We start from the raw sequence: 24,761 nt of genomic DNA, 5'->3' as shown, positions 1-24,761 counted from the left end.
CCTGGGCCCAAAAGAGCCAGGTAGTGGCAGATATAAACCACATCCCCCCAGCTAACCCTACTTCTCTTTCCCGTCCCCCTCTCCAAGGTAGCCTCCTCCACTCCCCTTCCCTTTCTCTGTAGCCCTTCTTTCCCAGCCCCTGACTTCTGGGGCATCCAAGCAGGTCTCAGAGCCAGTCTGGGTCCTACGTCTCCCTCTTCCTTGGCACGGAACTAGTCACACTGATCCCTGCTTGGAGGACCCCAGCATCCCTGATTCTGCCTCTGCTACCACAACACTGCCCAATCCAGCGCCATGGGAGCCCAGAAAACCCTGGAGCCCACACAGCAACCTCACCCAACCCTCCACTCTCTGCACAGGGCCAAAGAGGCTTCTTCCAGGCAGGATGGAGCGGTGGTTAGAGCATAGGCACTGCAGTTATAGAAACCTAAGTTCAGATTCTAGCCCCTTCACTTTCTAGTTGACTTTGAGCAAGTGACTTAACCTTTTGGAGCCTCCTATAATTAGGTGGCAGGGGTTGGGATTAGTCCCTACTTCATGGGGTGGTTGGGAAGATTAAATAAAATTATGCTTAGAAGGCCGGGCGCGGTGGCTCAAGCCTGTAATCCCAGTACTTTGGGAGGCCAAGGCAGGCAGATCACGAGGTCAGGAGATCGAGACCATCCTGGCTAACATGATGAAACCCCGTCTCTACTAAAAATACAAAAAATTAGCCAGCGTGGTGGCAGGCGTCTGTAGTCCCAGCTACTCGGGAGGCTGAGGCAGGAGAATGGCATGAACCCAGGAGGCAGACCTTGCAGTGAGCCAAGATCGCGCCACTGCACTCCAGCCTGGACTACAGAGCGAGACTCCGTCTCAATATATATATATATATATATATATATATATATATGTGCTTAGAAAACAAATTTGCAAATGACAGCCACCCCATCATTCTTAAGCCCCCTTCAAAACCCCATCCCAGGCTCATTTCCTCTTCAGGGTCATCCCTGGGAGGTTCCATGTTCATCCCTCCTTGATGAGTTTTGGGGGACACATCCTTCCACCTCTGCGCCCCCCAGGCAGATTTAGGAGAGTCATTTCAACACAAACAAAACCAGGCTTGGGAAACTCGACGCCTGCTCCTTTGGCTTCCAGCACAGAGCCAGGTGGGGTAATTATTGCTGTCACTGAGAGGTAATTAATAAGCATCCCTGCTATTTTGGCACCCCCAGTCTCTGGAGTTCAAAGTATATTCCTGTAACCACCTCCTCCTTCCTCATTTTCAGCTACCAAATCCTCTCAACAACTCAAGGCCCCGAGAGGTTAAGCATCTCGCCCCAGGATACCCAGCACCTAGGCTGGGTGCCAATTCCCAGGCTGGGTCTCTGGCCTCCTGAACAGAACTGGGGAGTGGTAAGTGCTGCGGAGAAGGCGACCCCCGTTCCTGCCCATCCTCTCCCTGACAGGCTTTCCCCTTCCTCAGACGGACAGTGAGGGTGAGCAGCATTGGGTTCCAGGAAGTAGCCTGTGGGCAAAGGGAGGGAGAGGAAGGAAGGATTGGAGCAGGGAGGGAAGGCAGAGTCAGCTCAGGGTCCTGAATGAATGGGCGTAGAGCTGGAGAGACTTAGGGAATAGGCAAGGCAGCCAGGCCAGTCTCCCCTCCCATCTCCCAACAGAGACCGACCTCTACTCACAGTCTGTGTGGGGACCCAGGTGTCCCGCCAGCCTGGAGCTCCTGCTGCTGGGCCGTGTTCCCCTGATGCAACTGGGCTCTCAGCTGGGGTTCCTGGAGCGGGGCCGACTGGCACCCCGTGATGGGGCGGGGCCCATGGGGAGTCTTCCACCAGCCCTCGGATTCTTCAGGGCCGCAGGGGTGTGGAGCTGGTTGGGCCGGTTCTTTACCCTCCTCCCCAGGTGCTTGCCTGTGCCCCAGCAGTGTGACAGTGATGTAGTAGCGGGTCCTCCTAGAAGAGGGACGCGTGTGTAGGGTCTGGGCAGGCTCTGGCAAGGCAGTCCCTGGGGTGGCAGGCTCGCCCTTTGTCCCCTCTGCCCTGAGGAAGGATGCAGGGTGGGGCAGCAGGGGTGCGTCTTCCAGGTTGCTGGGTGGCTCAGGCCTCAGAGGGACCTCTGGTGGAGACTGCTGACAGGTGCAGCCTGAGGGTCCCTGCTCCCCATGTTCAGGGGCAGGCTCTGGGTATGTGGGGTGCCTGGCACGAGTAGGTTCTCCTGAGGCCACTTCCAAGGCCAGGCTCTCAGGCCCCACGGAGGCATGGCTGGCCAGGTCGAAGGCGCTGCCTACCGCTGGCCTCTGTAGGCGCCCGAGGCACTGAGCAGGACCCCCCGAGATTCCTTGTTGCTTCCAAATCCAGAAATCACCATGGCCTCCTACATGAATGTCCCATTCTGAGCAGCTCTGGGCTTGGGCCTGGGCGAAAACAGAGACAGACATTGAGAGAGGCAGAGGCATAGTGACAGCTCCCCCTGCCCTCCAGGCACCCCTGGTACCTGGTACCTGGTACCTTCCCTGTCACAGGGAAGCTGAACAGGGCTCTGACACCAAGGTAAGTTGCCCTAGGGAGAGGCTGCTAAGGCCACCAGAGCTGGACAAAGGGACAGAGCTCTGGGAAGGTCCTTCAGCATTTAACTCCCCACTCCCATTCTACATAAGAGGAAAGCGGGGCCCAAAGAAAGTGGCGACATGATTAAGATCACACAGCAAGCCAGTGAGGGCTCCCAACTCTCAAGTGCCACACTCTCTACCAGGTGACAAGGCACCCAGGGCCTGGCCGGCCATGCCTCCCAAAGGCTGGGGACCCCAGCTTCCTCGCAGTCCTGAGGTGCTTCCCCACCCTGGGGCTGAGGGCTGGGTGGGCAGGCCTGCCTCAAGTGCCCATGGCCTCCACCCACTCCAGGCTAACAGAGAGACTGCGGCCACCTCTCTTGTACCCTCCCAGCTTAAGACAGCACGCCTGGGAGGATGTACCTGGGACGTAAGGGAGCCAGGGAAGAAGGTTCCCCTGAAATGGGACAACATCTGACCTCTTCTGCTCTCTTCCCCTGGGGTCCAGCCTGGCTGTAGGGATAAGAGGGGAGGGCTCAGAACCCCAGACCCAGATGGACACTGCCCCCAAAACCACCCATTTTAAAAGATGGGCTGTGTCCTTGGCAACAGAGGTCAAAATTCCTCCTAGCAGGGGTCCTTGCTGCCAAATGCCTTAATTTACTCATCTGTGAAACGGACGCAGCCTCTCATTCCCCAGGGGCTGACCACCTCAAGAGGCAAGAGCACAGTGATGAACCTGGAGGCTTGGATCGAGGCAGCCTGGGCTTGAAGCCCAGCCCTGCTGCTTCTTATAATAGCTGCAATACCGTTTGCATTTCACTTTCCTCATGTGGAAAATGGGTATGAAAATAAAGGTACCTGCCTCCTGAGAGTGTGGTACAGATGGCACAAGATAGTCCATGCAGAGGGCCCAACACATAACAAGTAGGCAATTAAACACTGGCAATTACTCATGGTATTCAAGACCCAAGAGAGACACATGGCTGCTTAAGCCACCTCCAGAGGAGGCAGGCCTCACTCCTCCAAGGGAAGAACACTCTTTCACTGTTCAATTCAGGGCTCAGGTCCCCACTGCAGATGAGGAAGCTGTGGCAGGAGGTTAAGCCACTAGCCCAGCCTCACCCCTGAGGGCCATGCCAGGAAGTGGGGAAAAGGGACCAAAGATGGAAGGCAGTCAGGCCAAACAAGAGAATGGAGAGAAGTGAGGCCCCTCTGCCCCTACATCCCTCCCCAGAAGATCCCAGCTTTAGGAAGTCACATTTCCTGAAAGTCCGGGCCCCAACCATGCAGGATGTCCCATATCCATTACTTTATCTCCCACAACAACTTTGAGAGTGGAGCATTATTGTCCCCATTTTGCAGAAGGGAACACTGAGGTTTCAAGGAGGGGAGCAATCTGCCCAGGGTCACATGGTGGATCAGTGGCAGAGGGAGGGCTGGAGCTACAGTTGTCTGACTTGTCAGTCCAGGTTCTCACAACCTGCTCAGTCCTCCCAGAACTCCTGCCCTCCCCAACTCCCCACTCCCCTTTGGATTTTCTCCTACCTTGAGGCTGACATTGCTGGTGGTAACCTGGGCTAGGTCAGAGCAGCTCCGGCCATCCCAAGGCCTGGGAAGGAAGCACAGGGGGAAGAGAATGAAGTAGCTTCCTCCTGTGCCAACACCATCACCCCCAGTCTGGACCCAGGAGTCCTCTCCCCCAACTTTTTTTTTTTTTTTTTGAGACAGAGTCTCATTCTGTCGCCCAGGCTGGAGTGCAGTGGCCGGATCTCAGCTCACTGCAAGCTCTGCCTCCTGGATTTACACCATTCTCCTGCCTCAGCCTCCCGAGTAGCTGGGACTACAGATGCCTGCCACCTCGCCTGGCTAGGTTTTTTGTTTTTTTTTTTTTTGTATTTTTTTAGTGGAGACGGGGTTTCAACATGTTAGCCAGGATGGTCTCTATCTCCTGACCTTGTGATCCGCCCGTCTCGGCCTCCCAAAGTGCTAGGATTACAGGCTTGAGCCACTGCGCCCAGCCTCCCCCAACCTTTTTTCAGGGCCCACAGCACAGCAGAATGAACTCCTAACACATTTTGGGGAAGGTCTATGTGGCAGCCTCCTCTCTGTTCCCTCTCCCAGCTGTCCACTTTACCCCCAGATGCAAAGAAAGAGACAGGAATGGGCTCGGTTGCAAAATGGGGACTGGGCCTGTTATGGGACTGGAATACAGAGAAAGACAGTGCCCCGATAATGCAAAAGTTGGCCGTTTGCTAAGGCCCTCCTGTGTGCCAGGCTTGGCACTAGGCATTGTGCCTACATGATCTCCCCTAAGCCTTACAGTAATCCTAGAAGGTGGATATTAGTGCCCCCTGTTTTTCGGATACAGAAAGTGAGGCCTAGAGAGGTGAAATGACTTGCTTAGACTCCACTCCAAAGGTTGGCTGGACACCACGGCATGAATGGGGGCCAGGTGGGAAAGTGCCTTGGCTCCTGCTCTGCGCACTCCATACCCCCAGCAATCAGCAGGGGTCAGAGGCCCCTGCCTCGGTACCAGGGTCCCATTCCCAGGGCTGGTGAGAACGGAGAGCAAGTGTAGCATGGCCAAGAATCAGCACTCTGTCTGCAGAGAGCCTGAGCAACCCCTCCGGCCCTGCCCACCTCTGACTCATTTGCACCTCCAAGTCCAGAGAGGGAGGGGCAGTGACGCCTGGGCCTATAGGCAGGTTTCTGCCAGACAGGGTAAAGGGGGAGGGCGTGTCTTCCAGGTGGGGGCGGGCAGGGCACTGGCAGGGTGTGGACACCCCAGGGCACCCAGGCTTCCAGGCATAGGGTGGCTAGGCCCTCCTCTCCTCTCTCTTTAGGGTGAGAGAGCAGTACAAATCCCTGCCCTCATTTTGCCCCCACCACACCCCTACTCCCCCTGGCGCAGGCTGAAGACAACTGTGCCATGATAAGATCAGAACAAATTGCCGGGTAACTGGGCAGACATACAAACACCCACGCATGAGAGCACACCCCATGCTCTTCACGGATGTAGGGCCGGTGAGCTGCCGGGCTCTCGGATTCTCAATACTGCCTTCCCCGCCTTTCGACTTGGCCTTCCACAGGATGTTTTTCCTTCTGTTTAAAACATTTTAGGGCCGGGCGCGGTGGCTCAAGCCTGTGATCCCAGCACTTTGGGAGGCCGAGACGGGCGGATCACGAGGTCAGGAGATCGAGACCATCCTGGCTAACACGGTGAAACCCCGTCTCTACTAAAAATACAAAAACTAGCCGGGCGAGGTGGCTGCCGCCTGTAGTGCCAGCTACTCGGGAGGCTGAGGCAGGAGAATGGCGTAAACCCGGGAGGCAGAGCTTGCAGTGAGCTGAGATCTGGCCACTGCACTCCAGTCCGGGCGACAGAGCGAGACTCCGTCTCAAAAAAAAAAAAAACATTTTAAAGTTTTGGCCGGGCGCGGTGGCTCAAGCCTGTAATCCCAGCACTTTGGGAGGCCGAGACGGGCGGATCACAAGGTCTGGAGATCGAGACCATCCTGGCTAACACAGGGAAACCCCGTCTCTACTAAAAAATACAAAAAACTAGCCGAGTGAGGTGGCGAGCGCCTGTAGTCTCAGCTACTAGGGAGGCTGAGGCAGGAGAATGGCGTAAACCCGGGAGGCCACCCCTGCCTGGGCAACAAAGCGAGACTCCGTCTCAAAAAAAAAAAAAAAACCTTTTAAAGTTTTAAAGGAGCACAAAGGGCCAGGTGTGGTGGCTTACGCCTATAATCCCAGCACTTTGGGAGGCCGAGGCAGGTGGATCACGAGGTCAAGAGTTCGAGACCAGCCTGTTCAATATGGTGAAACCCTGTCTCTACTAAAAATACAAAAATTAGCTGGGCATGGAGGCACGCACTTGTAGTCCCAGCTACTCAAAAGGCTGAGGTAGGAGGATCGCTTGAACCTGGGAGGCAGAGGCTGTAATGAGCTGAGGTCATACCACTGCACTCCATCCTGGGTGACAGAGTGAGACTCCATCTCAAAAACAAAACAAAACAAAAAAAGAGCACAAGGGACCAGGCCTGGTAGCTCACATTGGGAGGCCAAGCCAAATCACTTGAGCTCAGGAGTTTGAGACCAGGCTGGGCAACATAGCCAAATTCCAACTCCACAAAAAATGAAAAGATCGGGTGGATGTGGTGGCGTGTTCCTAGCTACTTGGGAGGCTGAGGCAGGAGGAGTTTGAGGATGCAGTGTCCTATGATGGTGATACTGCATTCCAGCCTGGGTGACAGAGCAAGACCTGATTCTACTTAAAAAAAAAAAAAAAAAAAAAAGTTAAAAAAATCAAAATAAAAGAGAGCCAGGTGCAGTGGCTCACACCTGTAATCCCAGCACTTTGGGAGGCTGAGGCGGGCAGACTGCTTGAGTCCAGGAGTTCGAGATCAGCCTGGGGAACATGGTGAAACCTTGTCTCTACAAAAAATCAGCCAAGCATGGTGGCGTGTGCCTGTAGTCCCAGCTACTCAGAAGGCTGAGATGGGAGGATCACCTGAGCCTGGGGAAGTTGAGGCTGAGATGCAATAGTGCCACTGCACTCCAGCTGGGGCAACAAACAGAGCAAGATTCCATCTCAAAAAACAAATAAGTAAATACATAAAAGACATAAGAGCACAGGGAACGTTCCACATTAACATCCAAAATCGTGGTGCCTTGATACATATATTTTTATGCTTCGAGATACTCATACACACTTATTTGATCAACTACAACACTCACACACATACACACACACACAACCCCTCAGACATCAGCTACCAGTGCGCAGGCTCAGAGAGGTAAAGCAATCTGCTCAGGGTCATATAACCAGTGGTACCTACAGCTAGGAGCTGGGCCCCCTTGGCTGGCAGTCTGGCAGTCTCTGCAGGCAACAGAGCTTCAGAAATGTGGGCTCTGGAGTCAGACTGCCGAAGCCTGTGTCCCGGCTACACCACATCCCAGCTGTGTGACTTTGGGCAGGTGACGTGACCTTTCTGAACCTCCATTTCCGTATCTGAATCATGCGGAATACCTGCTTCATAAGGCTGCTGTGAGGATTACGTGAGATAATCCAGGTGAAGTATGAAGCATGTGGCAAATAAAGGCTTATTGTTGTTACAATCTAGAGCTATCTCCAGGGGTGGGGACAACAGGAAAACCTCTCCGTGGCATCTAAGGGCAAATGCAGTACAGTCTCAGATGGAACCTGTCAGGTTCATGACAAAGGGATATGAAGATCAGCTGTGATGTGAGAATCAAAGTCCACAGGGGAGGAACTTTGCCCTTAAACTGTCTCTGCCTGCCTGACTTAGGAAATTGTCCATGTAGGTTGTAAAGTTTTAAAAGAGCACAGGGACCATTCCACGTTCACATCCAAAATCGTGGTACATTAACACACACACACACACGTATATATATATATATTTTTAGACAGTGTCTCACTCTGTCGCCAGGCTAGAGTGCAGTGGCTTGATCTCGGCTCACTGCAACCACCGCCTCCCGGGCTCAAGCAGTTCTCCTGCCTCTGCTCCCGAGTAGCTGGGACTACAGGAGCCTGCCACCACGCCCGGCTAATTTTTGTATTTTCAGTAGAAACGGGGTTTCACCATGTTGGTTGGCCAGGATGGTCTGGATCTCTTGACCTCGTGATCCACCAGCCTCGGACTCCCAAGACACACATATTTTTATGCTTTGAGAGATACACATACACGCTTATTTGATCACTACACTCTCTCTGTCTGTCTTTCTCACACACACACACACACACACACACACACACACACGGTCTAAGGCCCAGAGGCGCCCCACCCGGCCTTTCTCCATTTCCCCTCACCTATCCCGAGATGTGGTCTCCGAGGTCTCTTTCCCGCTGTGCTCCCTCTGGACCCCTAACCCAGCCAAAAAGCAGGCCAGGCAGGCCCCTGGGCCTCCGCACCGCTCGGCCATGGCGAATGAAAGACCCGGGGCTCGGGCCGTCGGAGCACCTGACCGCCGGGGCTACCCGCATCCGCTGCATTTGCGGAGAAATGCCTCCTCCGGCCCGCCCCCCTGAGCAAACAGCGGCCCCACCCGCAGCCCATGCGGGCAGTGACCCGATCCAGATGCTGCCCATACCCTGGGGCACTCTCCAGGACCCCCCAACCTCATTGTTCTCTCCCCACCTCGGACAGCAGACCCCAGACTTTCCGCACCCCCACCCCGGGGGCGTGGTTCTCCGCCCGGTCCGCGCTACATCTTCAAGCCCCTGGAGGCGCCAGGGCCCCACGCAGCCCCGGGTGAGCTAGCCCGAGAGCAAGACCTGCAGGAGGCGGGACAGGGAAAGTGGCCTGGGGCGAACAGAGACCGGGAGGCCGAGCTGAGCGAGGGGGCTCCCCAGGAGCAGGAGGGGCTGGACACGGGGGCAGGTCCGGGGGGCGGGTCTGGAATGGGCTGGGTCTTGCCCATTGGGCAGGGTCTAACGTGAGTGGTTGGCGTCCCGCGCGGGGCCCAAGGTGTGACACGGGTGGGCTTGGAACCGGGACCTTAGCTTCGGCCCGGTGGGGCCGAAGTCCACCCTGCCATCGTTCTGCCGTGGTCAGTGGGACTTGCTCCTCCCTGTGGGAAGCACCTACGGCCGGGAGCGGGCATCCCGTCACCACCACGGTGGGGAAGCCACACAGAAACCCACGGAGTGCGGACGACGCCACCTCCTGGAAGTCGGCCAGAGAACCCCACTCTGTCGGCAAATCGCTCTTATTTAGTAACAACTATCATCGATTGTGATCCTAACCCGGGCCTCCTGCCTCCCAGGTAATACCCTTTTCCGCCTGGCGCTGCCTCTCTGACTCCAGTGGGGATGGGGAGCACTTTGTACATTTCAGGGGATCCTCCGGGCCTACAGGGAGAAGGGCCATCAGGCCTCAGCTCCCCAGGGTCTCTGCCAGTTCTTCTCTGCCTGTAGCCCTTATCTGGCTGCAGCCTCCATGCCTTCCCTGAGCCTGGCACCTTGTTAGCCCAGAGTGTTGTGGTACCTAGACCCGGTTCACAGACGACATCATGCTTCTGGGTCGTGAGTGGACGCTGATATCTTGAGTCTCCTTCCTCGATACTCCCACAATGAGGGGCAACCCCCCCCAGCAACGACCATGCAGGGAGTACCGGCTGAGGGGCATGTGGCCAATAGGGACGGTGAAACCCAGGCGGTGGGGGCAGCAGTACCGTCTGCACAGGTGTTGGGAACAGGACAATGTGCCCGACTGGGCAGCACAGTTGGCACCCTGCAGCGTGCTGGAGGGCTAGACTGTCCCTCGGTGAGGAGACAAGGAAGGCCTGGTCCTAGACAGGGAGTGGAACTCAAGCCCAGCTAAAGCAGATGGCTGCAGGCACCCAGGGCACACACAGGCAGCACAGGCTTTTCCTGGCTGAGTCCCCTGACCTGCTCCCAGGCAAAGTGTGAGGTCTGGCAAATACACAGTGGCTTTCCCCCACTGCCCTCACCCCCCAGCTAACAGTTGAAGCTCAGGAAGCCTCAATGCGTGAGAGAAGAAACATTTTTAATTGTTCTGGCCCTGCCCCCTCCCCAGTGGAGTCCCAGCACTGCTTTTGCTTTCCCCTGGGATGCTGAGGACACTTTGACCTCATCTATGTCACAGCCCACGTGTTTCTCTGATGCCACCGCCATAAGATCTAGTGCCCCCTGGTGCCATTGGGCAAGGCAGGCCAGAGAGGCCAGGGGCAGCTGGGTGTGCACCAGGCCACAGGGCTGTGGGGCATGCAGTCGATGGTGCAGCTTCAGGTGGATGTGCTGGGTGAAGCGACTCCGGCAGACGCTGCACTGGAAGGGCCGGGTCCCTGAGTGAAGGCGCAGGTGGGTCTTGAGGTTACTGGAGCTGCTGAAGCGCTTGTGGCACACCTGACAGGAACAGGCCCTGGCATCAGCTTTGTCCTCTGGGCTGGCTCAGGCCTTCTACTCCCTCTCCTCATCTTGGAAATACCCATGACCCACCTCTCTTTCCCTCCAGGCCTGGAAGCTCTTCCAGTGATTTCTCCCTGGGTCCCACAGTATCTAATACATTAGAACCAGGCCGACTTGGGTTAGTGTCCTTCTTTTACTCCATGTGTGACCTTGTAAAAGTGACTTCTCCTCTCTGAGCCTTCCACTCCTCATTGGCAACATTGGTTATTAATAACTAGCTTCATGGATATGGTGGACTGAATAAGATCATCACCTAGAACTCTTAAGTGTGGAGCTGCAGCTTCAGTGGATGTAATGAACATGTACAGGGGGCTGCCACATGCCTGCAGTTGGCTTCACCTAGTCTCCCCCAGGACCCTAGGGAAGCACGACTAAGTACTAGTACAACTCCTATATTATAGTAAGAAAGCAGAGGCTCGGAGGAGTGAAGCCACTAGCCAAAGGTCACACGACAAGCTGGAGACAGAGCTAGGATTTGAACACAGGTGGCCTGATTTTGCAGCCCGGACTCATAATCATGGCACTGCTTTCATTTCTGGCCCTGCAAAATGGGAAAGAACCCCTGCCCTTCTGACTTCCTGAGGGATGTGGCTGGGCTCACAGAAGGAGGGAGCTGACATCAAGCTGATAGTTTTTCTACTTTGATACTACGGGTACACTACAGCATTAACTCCTCCAACAACTCAGGGAGGTAGATAATGGGGATCCATCTACTCTCCATGACCTCCAACTTCATTGTTCTCTCCCTCCCCCAGGCCTTTGGAGTGACCTTCAGTATTACCCATTCCAGGCTGAGAGGGGTCATTTTCAATTTTCACTCCCCCTTCCCATCTCCACTTGCTCAGGAGGACTGGCGAATGGAGGCTGCAGGTGCCATCCTTCCAAGGGCCTAAAACGTCTCGCCAGCCTATAGGAGTACAGAGTAGGCGGAGGAGGATCTCACCGAGCACTTGTGGGGCCGCTCCCCAGTGTGCACCAGGTGGTGCTTCTGCAGGTGGGCGAGCTGGGTGAAGCTCTTCTGGCACAAGGCACACTGGAATGGACGCTCTCCACTGTGCACACGCAGGTGGACCTGAGTCAGATGCGAGAGAAATGCTGCCAACTGCCCAGCACCCCCAGCAGGGCCTGAGGTCCTCTCCGAATCTCTGCCCACTTCCCTCTCCCGCCCTGTCATCTCCCTCAGGGCCCATCATCCCCAGGATACCTCCACTCTTTCTGCTGCCCTGCAGGGGAGATGGTAGTGGTCAGAAGGCTAGGTAAGAGGTACCCCAGGTATGTTGTGGAGCACTGCTATTCAAAATGTGGTGCACATTGGCCGGGCATGGTGGCTCACACCTGTAATCCCAGCACTTTGGGAGGCTGAGGTGGGCAGATCACCCGAGGTCGGGAGTTGGAGACCAGCCTGACCAACATGGAGAAACCCCATCTCTACTAAAAATACAAAATTAGCTGAGTGTGGTGGTACATGCCTATAATCCCAGCTACTTGGGAGGCTGAGGCAGGAGAATCACTTGAACCTGGGAGGTGGAGGTTGCGGTGAGCTGAGATTACGCCATTGCACACCAGCCTGGGCAACAAGAGCAAAACTCTGTCTCAAAAAAAAAAAAAAAAATGTGGTTCACAGACCGGCAGCACTGGTATCACACTTAGGAGCATGTTAGAAATGCAGGTTCTCAGGCCAGGCCCCAGACCTGCTGAATCAAAAACTCTGGGAGGGCTGGGCACACACCCTCATGGCTGCAATCCCAGCATTTTGGGAGACCGAGGAGGGAGGATCAATGGAGCCCAGTAGTTCAATACCTGAGCAACATATTGGGACCCCGTCTGTACAAAAAATTTAAAAATTAACCAGGTGTGGTGGTGTGTTCCTGTGGTCCCAGCTGCTGGGGAGGATGAGGTGGGAGAATCCCTTAAGCCCAGGAGTTTGAGACCAGCATGGGCGACAGAATGAGACCCCACATGAAAAAAAAAAAGATAACTCTGGGGCTGGAGCTACTGTGGAGGCTGAGGTGGGAGGGTCGCAAAAACTCTAGGAATCTGCATGTTTACTAGCTCTCCAGGTGGTCTGAGGCTCATGAAAGTGTAAGAACTCCTGCCCTGCAGGATCCAGTAAGGCTTTTTTCCCCATAGCCACAACGTGCCCTCAACTTCAGAGCTAGCCAGCGAGCGCACAGCTTCCGGCCTTTGCTAACGCACTGAGATGCGCCCCTGGGCGCCCCCTGCTGGACGGTGCGGATGGTGAGGCCAATCGCATCGGCGGTCGCGCTGATTTGTGGGATCCCACTTGAAAAAGGTTGGTCATAGGACTGTGGTCTAGACTCACCAAAATCTACCCATTCCCTCATCTGACTGCCCAGAAAAATAACTAAGAAGCTTAACTGGGAGTCCAGAAAGGATGGTTGTCCAGGAAAGGGCTTTCTTTGCCCAGAGCAAATGTTGAGACACTGAACCTAACACTACCATTAAATCAGGGTAATCTTAGGCAAACGCTGCCCATTAAAAGCCTCAGTCTCCCCATTTTAACCTAAATGAGACGATCTCATAGGCAGTCCTCTAGGGTGGCAAGGACTTTGGTGGCCGTCTTATCCTATATTTCTACCCAAATGAACCATCCAAGGTCACTTGGCCCTAGAGGTTGCCCAGGAGTGCCTTCTAGCTTTGAGGTCCTTGCTTCTAGAAGCAGACTGGGGTGCATGGGGGGCCCTGAAAGATGGTGAAGGGAGCAGCAGAGCCCAGGAGGCAGGTACCTTGAGATTGGAGAGCTGCCCAAAGCTCTTGCCACATGCATTGCACTCGTACAGGATTTTGCCATTCTCCTTTTTCAGTGGGTAAGGCAAGGCTGCGGTGCCTGTCCGGGAATTCAGTGGGACTCGCTTTGCTGGAGATGCCATGCCACCATGCTCCAGGCCTGGGGAGTCGGTTGGGGCAGCTCCAGCACCTGGATTTCGGGCCTGGGAAGGCAGGGCTTGGCCAGAGGCTTGGAAGGCCCCTGGGTAGGGAAGCAGGGTCTCCCCCCGAGTGCTGGGGTGCCCAGGCTCATTGACCATCATCAGCAGGCTAGGCATAGCCATTGTGGGGTAGGAGTTGTCTTGAGGCAGCAGGAGGAGGTGGGGACATTGGTCAGAAGGTAGGGCCCCATAGGTGAATAGGTGGGGTGGAGGCAGGAGAAGTGGGTATCCAGGGTAGAAGGTATGGAGGAGGAATGGGAACTCCTTGGAGATGGAGTTGGCAGGGGGGCAGGGGCAGAAAGCCAAGGGGCTGGGGCTCTTTCTGTTCTGCAGTGGTGGGGGGGAAGAGCTGTTATGAGGAGAGAAGGCTGGGCAGGGGGCCCCATCGCCAGCTCTTTCTGGCTGTTTTCTCAGCTTGCCGCTGTTCCGTGGGTACTTGACTGTGAATTTCTTATCATCGGTGGAGATGGCATGCAGCCCTGGGGGCTCTTGCTCTAAGCAGGAAAAGAAAGGCGGTCAGGTCCCCACAGTCTGGGGTGAGGTTCTGTCCTCCATCAAACCTGCCCTGCTTGGGGCTGAGAAAGACCTCCAGCCTGCGAGCCTGCTAGCATTTTTGTAGTGCTGAACAATTTCAGGGGGAGAAAACGGTTCAAGGTCCCTATTAGACACCCAGGTTGAGAAGTCAAGTGGGCAGATGGATAAATTGGGTTGGAGTTTAAAGGAGAGCTCTGAAGTGGAGACATAAATCCAGGTGCCATGGGTACAGATAATATCACATAAGGGTGAGGCTAGATCTGCTGTGTCCAAAATGGCAGCCACTGGACATGTTACTAGAGTTACATTAATTAAAAGGATTATAATAAAAAATGAAGTTCTCAGTTGCACCAGTCATATTTACAGTGCTCAGCAGGTATGGTATTGGACAGCACAGGTATAGAATATTCCCATTATTGCAGGCAGTTCTAACAAACAGTGCTATTCTAGATAAAGAGTACTAAAATGAAAAACCTGTTAAAAAGTAAACTGTCAGCAGGCGCAGTGGCTCATGCCTGTAATCCCAGTGCTTTGGGAGGCCCAGGCAGGAGGATTGCTTAAGCCCAGGAATTTGAGACCAGCCTGGGCAACAAAGCAAAATCCCATCTCTACAAAACAATAAGAAAATTAAGGCCGGGTGCGGTGGCTCACGCCTGTAATCCCAGGACTTTGGGAGGCCAAGGCAGGCAGATCACCTGAGGTTGGGAGTTTGAGACCAGCCTGACCAACATGGAGAAACCCCGCCTCTACTAAAAATACAAAATTAGCTGGGCATGGTGGCGCATGCCTGTAGTCCCAGCTACTTGGGAGGCTGAGACAGGAGAATTGCTTGAACCTGGGAGGCAGAGGTTGTGGTGAGCCAAGATCACGCTATTGCACTCCAGCCTGGGCAACAAGAGCGAAACTCTGTCTTGAAAAAAAAAGAAAAGAAAACAAAGAAAATTAGCCAGGTGTTTGTGGCATGTGTCTGTAGTAGTCCCAACTACTCAGGAGGCTGAGGAGAGAGGATTGCTTGAGGGCAGGAGTTGGAGGCTGCAGTGAGCCATGATTGTGTCACTACACTCCAGCCTATCTAAAAAAAAAAAAAAAAAGCAAGTTGTCTTGTGGTTGGATCCTTATTTACTCAATCTCACTGAGCTGTTTCACTCTGTGCTCTGTGCTAGGGTCCTAGAAATAAAGAACACAGCAAGAGAGCCCTTGCCCTCCAGGAGGTCATTGTCACATAAGGAAATGGTATGTTACAACAAACCTAGAACCCGGGTAGAGATGAGATCCCACTTTTGTGGATGAAGAAACCAGTCCCATGGCCAGGTGCGGTGGCTCAAACCTGTAATCCCAGCACTTTGGGAGGCTGAGGCAGGAGGATCACGAGGTCAGGAGATCGAGACCATCCTGGCTAACATGGTGAAACCCCGTCTCTACTAAAAAAATACAAAAAACTAGCCGGGCGAGGTGGCGGGCGCCTGTAGTCCCAGCTACTCGGGAGGCTGAAGCAGGAGAATGGCGTAAACCCAGGAGGCGGAGCTTGCAGTGAGCTGAGATCCGGCCACTGCACTCCAGCCTGGGCGACAGAGCGAGACTCCGTCTCAAAAAAAAAAAAAAAAAAAGAAACCAGTCCTCGGTGTTGTGTCCAAGTCCATAGAAATAGAAAGGGCAGAACTGGGACTCCAACCCCAATTCCCTGACTCCCAGCCCAGTGCTGTTTTTTTTTTTTTGAGATGGAGTCTCATTCTGCCACCCAAGCTGGAGTGCAATGGCGTGGTCTTGGCTCACTGCAACCTCTGCCTCCCGGGTTCAAGCAATTCTCGCGCATCAGTGCTTTTATAAGACCCCAGTGCTTTTATAAGACCCCTCTAGGGCTGGGCGAGGTGGCTCACATTTGTAATTTCAGCACTTTGGGTGGCTGAGGCAGGTGGATCACCTGAGGTCAGGAGTTTGAGACCAGCCTGGCTAACATGGCAAAACCCTGTCTTCACTAAAAATACAAAAATTAGCCGGGGGTGGTGGCACATGCCTGTAATCCCAGCTACTCTGAGAAGCTGAGGCAGGAGAATCGCTTGAACCCGGGAGGCAGAGGTTACAGTGACCGGATATCATGCCATTGCACTCCAGCCTGGGCCACAGAATGAGACTCCGTCTCACAAACAAACAAACAAACACCTCTCTAAGCAGACAAAGTACCATCCCCAACCCCCATGACCTGGGTTATACCTACACCAGCTCCCACACACACGTCTGAGAAGCCAGTGCCCAGCTTCTCTGGCTCAGATATCACCACTGGAAAGCCCCCTGCACCCTCAGGCCAGAATTCCAAGGCCAAAATGTGGAATTACAGTATGTCCAAGGCTCTGTCTTCATCAGTGACACTGCGTTGTCTCCACCACCCATCCCCAAACCTAGCAGTGCCCCCCAGCCTCCAGCCTCTGCCAGGCACAGGTGCAGCCCTGTGCCTTACTCATGGGCTTACTCATGGGCTTACTCATGCTCAAGGTGTCCTCTTGGAGGCCCTGCAGGGCTGTGCCCAGGGGTGCCGGCCGTGGGGTGCACAGGTTCAGGTCCAGGTCCTGTAGGCAGGCCAGCAGCGCAGACCTGCCTGGTGCCAGGGGCAAGGGACACAGCCAGCTGGCACAGGATGGACCATGAGCATCCACTGTGTCTGGAAGTGGTCTGCAGGCTGAGAAGACCTGGGGGGCAGGAGCAAGGGGTTTGGGGGCTGGTGACTGGGACTCCATGGGTCCCTTAGATGGCCCCTACCCCGATTTTGGTTTCTGAAGGGGAGAATAAGCTAAAACAGCCACCACAATCCATATCTGTCACTCAAATGACATCTCTTCCCTCATCCAAAGATCTCTTTCCCCCAGAATTTTCCCACCCATTGCAAGATTGCCCTCCTCCTGTCCCCAGGGCCCCCTCTAGCCCTGTTCTCCCTCCCTGCCCAACCCCATGTACCTCTGACCACCCTGGTCCCCAGGGTATCTCAGACCATCACTGTAATTTGAATGGCACCACAGTGAGCCCAAAGAAAATCCCCATCACAGACTACAAACTCCGCAAGATGGCCCTGAGCCCCCGCTCACTAAGGCCCAAGGCCATGGTCATAGCAGCCAAGCCTGCTGCATGAGGCTTCCCCTTCTTATTCCCCACAGGAGAGTCTGAGTCCCTGAGGCATGGGGAGAGGGTCTGTGGCTCCTCAAAGGAACATCCCTATGACGTGCCTGGACTAGGGGGTGCTCAGGACTGGGGAGGAGGTTCAGGTCCCTTCAGACATTCCCCCTTTTCCTCCTAACGTCACCTCCTACTATAAGCAGACTACCCACAAAGGTAAGGCTGGGATTCTACCTTACCTGGTCATCTCGGAAGAGCTGGAAGTCCAGGCTGGGAGACAGGGAACCCCCTGTACCTCCCAGGGCCATGGGCCTGTGGCAACAACCCAATTGTGTGGCTGGTTCTTCCTTCATATCCCCATTACCTGCTGGGAAACAGGTGAGTTACAGGTAAGCTGTGGAGGTCCTGCAAATAGGAGTCTGAGTTCTAGAACTGGCTGTCCCATTAACATGCTGCGTGACCACAAGCGATTCACGTCCCTTCCTGGACTCAGTTTCCCTATCTGCGAAATGGGAAGGTTGGTCTAGTTGATGTGTAAGGATGCTCTCACTGTTGACATTTAGAAGCCAATGATGCTCTCCTGGTAGGTGTGGGAAGATTAAATAGAGATTGGCCAGGTGCAGTGGCTCAAGCCTGTAATCCCAGCACTTTGGGAGGCTGAGATGGGAGGATCTTTTGAGGCCAGCAGTTCCAGACCAGCCTGGGCAACATAATAATAAGACCCTCATCTCTACAAAATAAAAAATACGGCAGGCACGGTGGCTCACACCTGTAATCCCAGCACTTTGGGAGTCCAAGGCAGTTGGATCACCTGAGGTAGGGAGTTCAAGACCAGCCTGGGCAACATGGTGAAACCCTGTCTCTACTAAAAATACAAAAATTAACTGGGCATGGTGGTGCACACCTGTAATCCCAGCTACTCAGGAAGCCGAGGCATGAGAATCACTTGAACCCAGGAGGCAGAAGTTGCAGTGAGCCAAGATCGTGCCACTGCACTCCAGCCTGGCAACAGAGTGAGACTCCTTCCCCCCCTCCAAAAAAGAGGAAGGCCCACCGTTCCAGCCTGGGCAACAGAGAAAAAAAAAGGGAGGCCCAGGCAGGTGGATCATCTGAGGTCAGGAGTTTGAGAGCAGCCTGGCTAACATGGTGAAACCCCGTCTCTACTAAAAATACAAAAATTAGGCCAGGCACAATGGCTCATGCCTATAATCCCTGCACTTTGGGAGGCTGAGGCGGGCGGATCACCTGAGGTCAGGAGTTCAAGACCAGCCTGACCAACATGGTGAAACCCCGTCTCTACTAAAAATACAAAAATTAGCTAGGTGTGGTGGTGGGCGCCTGCAATCCCAGCTACTCAGGAAGCTGAGGCAGGAGAATCGCTTGAACTCAGGAGGCGGAGGTTGCAGTGAGCTGAGATCATACCACTGCATTCAGCCTGGGCAACAGAACAAGACTTTGTCTCAAAAAAAAAAAAAAATTAGCTGGGCGTGGTGGCTCATGCCTGTAGACTAGGGAGGCTGAGGCAGGAGAATCGCTTGAACCCAAGAGGTGGAGGTTGCAGTGAGCCGAGATCACATCACCGCACTCCAGCCTGGGCAATAGAGTGAGACTCGCTCTCAAAAATAAATAAATAAATAAATAAATTAGCTGGGTGTAGTAGCCTGTGCCTATGGTCCCAGCTACTCGGGAGGCTGAGGTGGGAAGATTGCTTGAGCCTGGAAGGTTGTGGCTGTAGTGAGCTGAGATTACACCACTACACTCTAGTCTGGGTGATGACAGAGCAAGACCCTGTCTCAATCAATCAGTCAATCAATGGAGATTAGCCATTCGGAAGTGAAGAGCAGAGCTGTCTTGAGAGGAGAGGAAGGCCCTCATGGAGGTTACTTCCAAGAAAGTGCAGAGATCTGAGGAAACATTCCAGATTCTTCAGGACTACAGAGAAGCCACCCCCTTCTGTGCTGAGAGGGATCCCTGACTCTACCAACCAGAGGCCCCCCACCAAGGGGAACCCTGCATCCTAGCTCACCCAGACAGCTCTTCTGGACAACTGAAGACACCTCAGTGTCCTGTCACCCAGGCTGCCCAGCTCAGCGCTCTCACCAGGAATAAAGCCTGAATGAGTGGACCAAGCCCCTGGATGCCCCTGACTGACCTGACAGAGAGACGCGAGTGCCCAGCTGTCTGCTCACCCAGCACCAGGCTTCTCTGCCATCTTCCACCTGAAGCCACACAGCACAGGGATCACTTCAGCCCAGCAAATGTCCCAAGACCCCTTCCCCGTCCCCTCAGGGACCACCCTTTGAATCCCAAATGCCTCTCAGACCCTAAAACCCTCATCCAGTGTCTCAGCCCTCCAAAACCCCTTCTCCTTTCCCTCTTTCCTCTCTCCTCCCAACGCTGCTTCAGGTCTCAAAGCAAATACCATTGCCACCCGAAAGGCCGCTGGCTGTGGGGCTCTCCACTCGGCGCTGCAGCAGTGCTCCTGGCTGGGAAGGAAGGAGGTGGGCAGCCAGGCCACAGCTGCCTGTGGCTGAGGCCCCGGGGGGAGTGAGAGATGGCAGGAAGGTGTTACATTTGAAGTTGCCACAGATAGGAAGTGGGTGCAGGCAGGCCTGGGGGCCCTGCAAGGCCTGACAAGGGGGCACTATCCACTCAACTTTGCCTACCTGTGGCAGCTCTGGAGGACAACCTACTGGTGTGCATTGCAGTGAACTGGGGCTACTGGAATTTCAGGATGTGTGTGTGAGTGGGGCGGGCTGTTATTTCTGTTCTCAAAGAACCCAGATGGCTGGGCAGGAGGACAGAGTAGGGCTCAAAGGCTGGACAGGGAGGCCTTTTGCGGAGGGGAGCCAAGCTGAGATGAAGACAGGCATTGATGACAGGGAGACAGTGATGGTGACAGTGATAGGGACAGGAACAGGCAGAGACAAGAACAGGCAACATAGAAGGATATGGAATGAGACAGAGAACAGAGCAGGCAGCTGATCTCACAGATATAACAAACACGTTTTCCCCCTCCAAGTCCCATCTCAGATCTCCTGACCCTGGAAAGTTTTATCCTCTAATCTAGAGGCCCCAAGAGGCAAAAGCTAATTCAAGGACATGGCCAGGTGCGGTGGCTCACACCTGTAATCCCAGCACTTCAGGAGACCAAGGCAGACCCATCTCTTGAGCCCAGGAGTTTGAGACCAGCCTGGACAACAAAGCAAGACTTCATCTCTACAAAAAATACAAAACTTAGCCGGGCATGGTGACTTGCACCTGTGGTCCAGCTACTCAGGAGGCTGAGGCAGGAGGATCACTTGAGCCCAGGAATATAAGGCTGCAGTGAGCTAGGATACTGCTACTGCACTCTAGCCTGGGTGACAAAGAAAGATCCTATCTCTTAAAAAAAAAAAATAGACATAGCAAAATGGGTGTAAGGCATGACTAGGCCAGGTGCTGTGGCTCACATCTGTAATGCCAGCACTTTGGGAGGCCAAGGTGGGCCAACTGCTTGAGCCCAGGAGTTCAAGATCAGCATGAGCAATATGGTGAAACACCATCTCTACAAAAAATACAAAAATGAGCCAGGCATGATGGCACGGGCCTGTAGTCCCAGCTACTCAGGAGGCTGAGGCAGGAGGATCACTTGAGCCCAGGAATATAAGGCTGCAGTGAGCTAGGATACTGCCACTGCACTCTAGCCTGGGTGACAAAGAAAGATCCTATCTCTTTTTTTTTTTTTTTTTTTTTTTGAGGCGGAGTCTCGCTCTGTCGCCTGGACTGGAGTGCAGTGGCCGGATCTCAGCTCACTGCAAGCTCCATCTCCCAGGTTTACGCCATTCTCCTGCCTCAGCCTCCCGAGTAGCTGGGACTACAGGCGCCGCCACCTCGCCCGGCTAGTTTTTGTATTTTTAGTAGAGGCGGGGTTTCACCGTGTTAGCCAGGATGGTCTCGATCTCCTGACCTCGTGATCCGCCCGTCTCGGCCTCCCAAAGTGCTGGGATTACAGGCTTGAGCCACCGCGCCCGGCGATCCTATCTCTTAAAAAAAAAATAGACATAGCAAAATGGGTGTAAGGCATGACTAGGCCAGGTGCTGTGGCTCACATCTGTAATGCCAGCACTTTGGGAGGCCAAGGTGGGCCAACTGCTTGAGCCCAGGAGTTCAAGACCAGCATGAGCAATATGGTGAAACACCATCTCTACAAAAAATACAAAAATGAGCCAGGCATGATGGCACGGGCCTGTAGTCCCAGCTACTCAGGAGGCTGAGGTGGGAGGATCACTTGAGCCGGGGAGGTCGAGGCTGCAGTGAGCCGAAATGATGCCACTGCACTCTGGCCTGGGTGACAGAGCGAGACCCTGTCTCAAAAAAACATAGATAAATAAGGAAAAGACATGTATAGATACAAAAAGGGAGGCCTCATAGGCCAGAAGGTGGCTTTTTAGCCTGAGCAATGTCACTATTCTTGTGAGCATGAGAAGAGGCATCATCCCTGCGGCCTCACACAAATTCTGGTGTGCGTGAGTCTGGCCCAGGGTGCAAAAGCCCCAGCCAGCCATCAATCTGCATCCCAGCCACGCCACCCTGGTGTCCCAGAACACACAGGGACATCTCAGGCTGTGCACCATGGGCTGGGGCATGTTCCTGGGGTTTCTCAGCCAGCTCAGCCCCTTGGGCTGTGACTCACCCTCTACTGTGGAGAGTCCTCCACATAACTGATCCCAATATGTTTGTGAGCATCTCAAGGACAGGGACCTCTGTCTACTCATTTTGGTTTTCCATGTAGACATTTGTCAGGCTTTTTTGGATGCCCAGCATCTGAAACTTTTCCCCTATGTGAGTTTTGAGGGAGGCAAAAGGTACCTCCCATTACAAAAGCCAAAATGGCCAAATACTTAGTTTCAACCTCCCTCCCCAGCACTTCATGCAGGCATACTAGGACTAGGTCAATCAGATTGTCCCCACCCAGATAGCAGGTCAGAAGCCAGTGCCCCTGGCTGAGTGCAGTGGCTCACGCCTGTAATCCTAGGACTTTGGGAGGCTGAGACGGGCAGATCACTTGAGGTCAGGAGTTCAAGACCAGCCTGGCCAACATGGTGAAACCCTATCTCTACAAAAATTAACTAAGTGTGGTGGAATGTGCCTGTATTTTCAACTAGTTGGGAGACTGAGGCAGGAGAATTGCTTGAACCCGGGAGGTTGCAGTGAGCTGAGATGGCTCTGCTATACTCCAGGCTGGGCGACAGAGTGAGACTACATCTCAAAAAAAAAAAAAAAAAAAGCCACTGGCCCTGAGGTGGCAGGTCTGTGTAGCCTCCTCTCTACAACAAAGGCTGTGGTACCACATCCGGCTTCCAGGGCAGTGGAGGAAAGAAGGGGGTTCAGGGGAGGCTGCAGAGTCTGTGCAGGGCTGATCCTGGGGTTTGATATTTGGCCATGGTCCTGTCTACTTCCAGCCTCCCTTGATCCATCCTGTTCTCCAAGCCTCACTCTCCAGACTTCTCAGACCTTCTGTGAGCTTTTCTAACATCTTTTCAACAAATTCCTTCTGCTTAAATCCTCCTGAAATGGTTTTTGTAGCTTACAACTGATAATACTGCATTATACATGCTCAGAATGGAAGATGAAGTAACAGGGTTCCAGTTGGAATTGTCCAAGGAACAGAGTTAATAGCCACCTTTACAGACAGCTTTCTTGCTGTGTCTGGCACTGTGCTAGGGGCTTCATAAACTTTATCTCATTTAGTCTTCACAATAAACCTGTGTGGTGGATTTTATTATTAGCAACTCACCTAGAGTCATACAGCAAGTAGTCAAGAGCTCTTTAGTGGCAAACCTCAGACTCTGCCATCTCTTGGCCATGTCAGCTTCCCTCACTACGACAGATACCCCCTCATTTCTTCCTCTCTTGCTCTCTCTTCTGACATGCTGTTCCCAGTCCTTCCCCCGACCCCTCAGTATCCTTCAGCTTAATGGGGGCTTAGTTCACCAAAACTCCACTCCCCAAGAGAGCCCTCCAAGAACCCCAGGCCACAAGCCTGCCTCCCCTGCTGTCTTGCTGGGTATCACAGGGAAGTGAGGGGGCACCAAGTGAAGTTTCCTCCCCTCCAAGGCACATCCCCACACACCTTTGACTTCCATCTGCCAGCTCTGCCCTCTCCTGGCATCACACCCTGCTCCCAACTCTCAGAACACTTTGCACAACCTCTCCGTTAGAAAAAAAATAAAAAAGGAAATGGCCTTGGAGATTATCAAATCTCCAATCCTGAAAGCTCCCCGGCTTGGCTAGGAAATGTCCCAGGAGGTGGGCTTAGGACAGACTCCCTCAGGTTCCCACGTGGAGCAACCTCTGCCTGCCAAGCCCTTCCTTGCTCTCATCTCCCAGATCATCTCTCTTGTCAGCCTCCACGCCCTGTGATGTCACAGGCCTAACTGTGACGTCAGCTTTCCCCACATCCCCTGGGGAGGTAGCACAAAGGGAGGAACATGGTCTTCTAACTGGGGAACGTGAGCAGATGCCTTGACGAGACCAGAGACCCAAACCAAGGAAAGGCCGTGGTCACGGAGCACGTGAGCAGGCGAAGTGCGGATAGAGGGGAAGTAGGGAGCTGATTCCAGGTGCAGGGGCATCGGGAGGCCTCTGAAGAGGAAGTGCCTCCACAGTAGGGGACAAGAGCTGGAGGGGCTGGGTCCTCGGGCTCTTGGTGCTCACTGCACACTTTCTTCTTCCTTTCGTTAGTTGCAAAATAATGCATACTAGTGGTAAACATTTCAAACAACAGAAAATGTAAAAACAAAAAAAAGGAAGCTCCTCCTCCTTCACAATTTCCCAGTGGTCAATGTGAACTGTTCAGTGTTTACCCTTCCAGACATTTTTCTGTGAACCAACAAACAGGTAAATTGATTTTTTTGATTGCTTTTTTTTTTTAAAGGAATGAAGAGATTTATTGAAAATGAAAGTCCACTCCGCAGTGTTGGAGCAGGCCTGAGTATAGGGGTTCAAAGGCCCTGTTACAGAGTTTTTGAGAGTTTAAATACCTTCTACATGTGGTACACCCTATGTAAATGAAGAGGATGAAGTAAAGTTACAAAGTCATTTACTCAGGGTATCTCCTGTGGAGAAGATATTTCCTGTCAGAGCTGAAGTGTGAATTGGCCTTATGTTTCCTGCCTCCAGACCCTATTTCCCTGCCTCATCTCCCCGCTAAGAGATGTGATCGTGATCTCCATAAATCTTCATGGGAGGCGGAGGGACCGATGGTCTTTTTCCTGCAACTGCTTCATGCTGGCCTGGGCGTAGTCCCTCCCTGTTGGGAATCGTGAAACTCTCACCCTGTTCTGTCTAGTGGAGGCAGGGTAGCTTCTTGATGGCCAGGGGTGGTGTCTTCACCTGGATCCTTTGTTGCATGATCATCTGAAGCTTGATGGTCTTTTTTTGCTGGCATGCCAGGTTTCTGGGTTCTCTCTCCCTGAGCAGCCCCAGGGATCCTGCTTGACTCTTCTTCTGGGCTGGCTCGCCAAAATATGTCACTGGTGGGGAGTGTCCAGGTTCTTGGCATCTTGAACAAAGAACCGGACAAAAAGCAGAAACAAGGCAAGGAAGAAATGAAGGGATTTATTGAAAATAAAGTACACTCCACAGTGTTGGAGTGGGCCTGAGCATAGGGGCTCAAAGGCTAAATTGTTGA

The 24,761-nt window shown here is 53.6% G+C and overlaps 2 protein-coding genes and 1 long non-coding RNA gene across 4 annotated transcripts in view; 1 reads left to right on the top strand and 2 right to left on the bottom strand.

Moving 5' to 3' along the window:
* CRYBG2 (crystallin beta-gamma domain containing 2) overlaps nucleotides 1-8,488 on the bottom strand; it is a 40,527-nt gene extending 32,039 nt beyond the window's left edge. For both annotated transcript variants that reach the window (XR_004441016.1, XM_033227648.1), the window contains exons 1-3: nucleotides 8,379-8,488; nucleotides 4,091-4,154; nucleotides 1,677-2,407 (exon numbers count right to left, since the gene is read on the bottom strand). The gene's annotated coding sequence lies outside the window, so the exon portion shown is untranslated. The remainder of the gene's footprint in view (nucleotides 1-1,676; nucleotides 2,408-4,090; nucleotides 4,155-8,378) is intronic.
* Nucleotides 1,266-3,414, top strand: LOC117093064. The gene is made up of 2 exons (XR_004441017.1): nucleotides 1,266-1,395; nucleotides 3,243-3,414. It is a non-coding gene; the product is annotated as an uncharacterized LOC117093064 (long non-coding RNA).
* A 1,574-nt stretch (nucleotides 8,489-10,062) lies between the features above and the next one.
* On the bottom strand, nucleotides 10,063-22,949 carry ZNF683 (zinc finger protein 683). The gene is given in 7 exon segments (XM_033227647.1): nucleotides 10,063-10,127; nucleotides 10,130-10,436; nucleotides 11,443-11,571; nucleotides 13,247-13,941; nucleotides 16,461-16,665; nucleotides 17,326-17,453; nucleotides 22,866-22,949. Coding segments are annotated over 7 exon segments (1,584 nt in total). The 5' UTR covers nucleotides 22,936-22,949; the 3' UTR covers nucleotides 10,063-10,077.
* Nucleotides 22,950-24,761: the final 1,812 nt, after the last annotated feature.

This window comes from Trachypithecus francoisi, unplaced genomic scaffold (assembly GCF_009764315.1).
Source record: "Trachypithecus francoisi isolate TF-2019V2 unplaced genomic scaffold, Tfra_2.0 Lachesis_group12, whole genome shotgun sequence".
Taxonomy (NCBI): Eukaryota; Metazoa; Chordata; class Mammalia; order Primates; family Cercopithecidae; genus Trachypithecus; species Trachypithecus francoisi.
The sequence above is the reverse complement of the archived record's forward strand: the minus strand, read 5'-3'. Positions and strand labels throughout refer to the sequence as shown.